Raw genomic sequence first — 3,570 nt, forward strand, 5'->3', positions numbered from 1 at the left:
AAAAAAAAAAAAAAAAAGATCATACATGCATGTTAGTCAGGGGCTTTTTTAGTTCCAAATGATGAAAACTCTTCCTTTAACTTAGGAGAATATAAACAAACCCCTTCATTTTATCAGACTGATGGTCCCATCTATTTTAAGATGCATCTACCCTGTGCCCACGTTTGTCCGCATGAACATCACTCCCAGGTCAACTGAAAACATGTTAGTCATAGAGTTAGTTATGTTCCCCAGGTTATAAAGTCCCTGAGGGCGTGTGCCTGCGCACCTGTGCATTTCCCATGACACCTGCGACAGGCCCTTTGCTAAATGAAGTACAGAAACGAAATTATTTTGTACCCATTTAGACAAGGAGACAATTGCTCTTCATTATACTAAATTCTGGACTTGTTTAACGTGTATTTTTCAGGTAGCTTATTTAAAACTCGATGTACCTCTTGTGGAGTTGTGGCCGAGAATTACAAGAGTCCAATTTGTCCAGCTTTATCAGGAACAGGGTAATTTACGCTGCACTTCAGAATAAGTATATGTTGTTTTCTTCTTTAAGGCGAACATAAATGTGGGAAGTTGAACATTAATCAAAGATTCCCATGGGTATTTATGAGAATTAAGACTAGAGACAGTTCAGTGATATGATAAAGAGAAGTATTTTGCTTAAAATTCATAATGTTAAGTGAAAAACATGGGGTACCAAACTGTGTACAATATGACCCCAAGTTTGTATCTAAGCGTGCATGCACGCACGCTTGCCACGGTTGTGGATAGTACACAGTTAAAAGACTGGGAGAGAGATGAGGTATATATTAACCAGTGTGATGTAAGCATTCCTAATTCTATATGAAATCAGCACAATGTACCCCATAAATGCATTAATGTATACATGATCTATGTGTTTATGATTTAATTTTTAAAAATAAAATAAAATAATGAAAGACTGGAAGAAAATACGACAACATGTTAATAGGGATTATCAGGAGTGGAAGGGTTATGGGTAACTTTTATTTATTTCTTACAGCCTTCTGAATTTTCCAGCATTCCTATAAGTGTGTACTATTATTATAATTAGGGAAAAATTTGAGAGTAGATTCAGAATATCAAGAATAACTCTATTGTGCCATTTTAAGACAGCATAAATTATATAACTAATATGTAAGTACAGTGGCATTGCAGAAGATTCAAATGGTGATGATGATGAAGACCAATCAGAAAGCTCTCCCTTAGCTCCTCCCACATACAGACACCCCCACCCCCACCCCCCTACCCCCGGCATGTAACAGCCACTGGTGGTTAATGCCTGGGGTTAGGAATTTTGTACCACATTCTGCCAGGCAAATATACAAACTTATTGGGTTATATTGTTTCTTTGTTTTTTTGATTATACCATTAACATTCTTTTTTTTCTAATATTGTTCACTACAGTGCTCCAGAACCTGAAACTCAAGAAGCCAGAATCCCAGTTGAGAAACTTCCGCGGTAGGTTAAAAAGAAAAAGCTTTGATTTGTTTTTGGTGTCCCAGATTATAAAAAAAAGGAAAGTTAGGAGTCAAAACCTAAGTATTTATTTGGTGACATGCCTCTTAAATCAAATGCAGAAATGTAAAAACCAGCCTTTGACCTCTGAGACCAAAGGCAGAAGGACAAAGGGTGAATGAACCAAACCAGAGTGAAAAGAGCAGTTTCTTTCCCATCCCTTTTTGTTTTGTGTTGTGGGGGCATAATTTGAGGTCTGAGAAGTTTCAGAAACTGGATCAGGGGGAGGCTGGGAGCTGCCTCAAACCCTGCCCCAGCAAACTGTTAACATACCACAACCACTTTTTAGATGGCAACAACAGACTTCAGTGATTAGATGCTTAGAGAAGTCCTACAGTAGAGCAAATGTGTTGTAACTTTGGTTTAATGTTTCCGTATTTATTTCAGCACATAACTTTTTTTTTTTCAAGTAATGCCTATCAACGTGGCATGGAATTTGTTCAGTGAAAAACTTTTGAAAGTATTGTTTTAATATCTGGTCTTGAAAAACTGAAATAAAAATCTTCTTAGCCTGAAGAAAGTTCTTACATTTCTCCAGGGGCAGGGTTTGGGGCAGCTCCTAGCCTCCCACTGATCCAGTGGGCTCCTTACAGGAGCAGGGGGGCTGGTATCCTCTAACTGGTCAGCTAATGTCACCAGAATTATTAATCCAGGATTAGGCAGGCAACAGAAGTTCTTGAAAAGGGAAATTACAGGATCAAACAGAATTTTTTTAAATTTTATTTTTTAATTGACAAATACTGATTGTACATATTCATGGGATACATACTGGTGTTTTAATATATATAAGAGATAGTGATTAGATCAGAATAATTAGCATATCCATCATGTCAAACATTTATCATTTCTTTGTCCCAACTGAATTTTTGTAGATTGAAAAAAAAAAGACTCTAGAAACAGCAGGTCCTCAACCTTTTTAGCACCAGAGACCAATTTCATGGATGGGAGTTAGGGATGGGACAAGAGGTGGAGCTCAGGCATTGATGTACATGGCCTGGTTTCTAACAGGCCACAGACTGCATAGTTCAGGGGTTGGGACCACAGGCTAAGAAGATTTTTATTTCAGTTTTTCAAGACCAGATATTAAAACAATACTTTCAAAACTAATTCCATGCTATGTTGATGGGCATTACTTGAAAAAAAATGTTATGTGCTGAAATAAATACAGAAACATTAAACCGAAGTTACCACACATTTGCTCTACTGTAAGACTTCTCCAAGCATCTGATCACTAAAGTCTATTGTTGCCATCTAAAAAGTGGTTGTGGTATGTTAACACTTTGCTGGCTTCTTTTTTTTGCAGTTTTTGGCTGGGGCCAGGTTTGAACCCGCCACCCCTGGCATATGGGGTCTGCACCCTACTCCCTGAGCCACATGCACTGCCCACTTTGCTGGCTTCTTAACCACAGAACCCTCTGTACTTTTTATATGAGGGTTTTCATTGATAGATTCTGAAGTTTCAATCTGAAAGAATGGGGAGTCCTGGGGATTCCTGTGATGTAGGAGGTTCATACGGAAATGGTGTTTGGGAGAAATGAATTTAGAAGGTTTCTAGAGGATGACTTAGAGGTAGGAGAGAGTGAAAGGTGAGAGATTTTTGGTAATGGACCCTGGAGAACTTGGCTCTGGACACTACAGATCAGGCCAGGGAGAGGTGAATCTGAGAGAAGATGAAAGGTGGATGTTGATAAAATCAGGGAAGGTTGGAGTGTTGGAGCAAAGGTGAGTCTGATATTACCCCCAAGTCTAGATGACTGTGAGCACAGTTGTGCTAAGGAGTGGAATGAAGTCGCTGGGCAAGAAACAGCCATTTAGAAAGAGAACATCAAGCTTAGCTGAAATAGCATGTCAGCACATCACCTTAGTGCACACAGACAGAGTAAAACTTCATGAGGATGGTTAGACTTTGGACTGCATATCCAGGGTGAGTCACATGGGCAGGGAGAGAAGGGATAGGGGATAAGAAGCATCCTAGGTGACTAGGGTGACCAGACGTCCCGCTTTTGGCAGGACAGTCCCACTTCTCAACAATTTGTCCCG

General features: G+C 39.3%; 1 protein-coding gene across 1 annotated transcript in view; it reads left to right on the plus strand.

Annotated features, from left to right (window-relative positions):
- The window catches only part of SIRT5 (sirtuin 5), a 21,963-nt gene that overhangs the window by 4,179 nt on the left and 14,214 nt on the right, over nt 1–3,570 (plus strand). Inside the window, 4 exon segments of the mRNA XM_003803931.3 lie at nt 410–497; nt 1,420–1,477; nt 2,124–2,137; nt 2,555–2,561. Coding sequence (XP_003803979.1) covers nt 410–497; nt 1,420–1,477; nt 2,124–2,137; nt 2,555–2,561 — 167 coding nt within the window.

The sequence above is a fragment of the Otolemur garnettii genome, unplaced genomic scaffold (assembly GCF_000181295.1).
Source record: "Otolemur garnettii isolate 467f Iridium unplaced genomic scaffold, OtoGar3 scaffold00026, whole genome shotgun sequence".
In the NCBI taxonomy this organism is placed as follows: domain Eukaryota; kingdom Metazoa; phylum Chordata; class Mammalia; order Primates; family Galagidae; genus Otolemur; species Otolemur garnettii.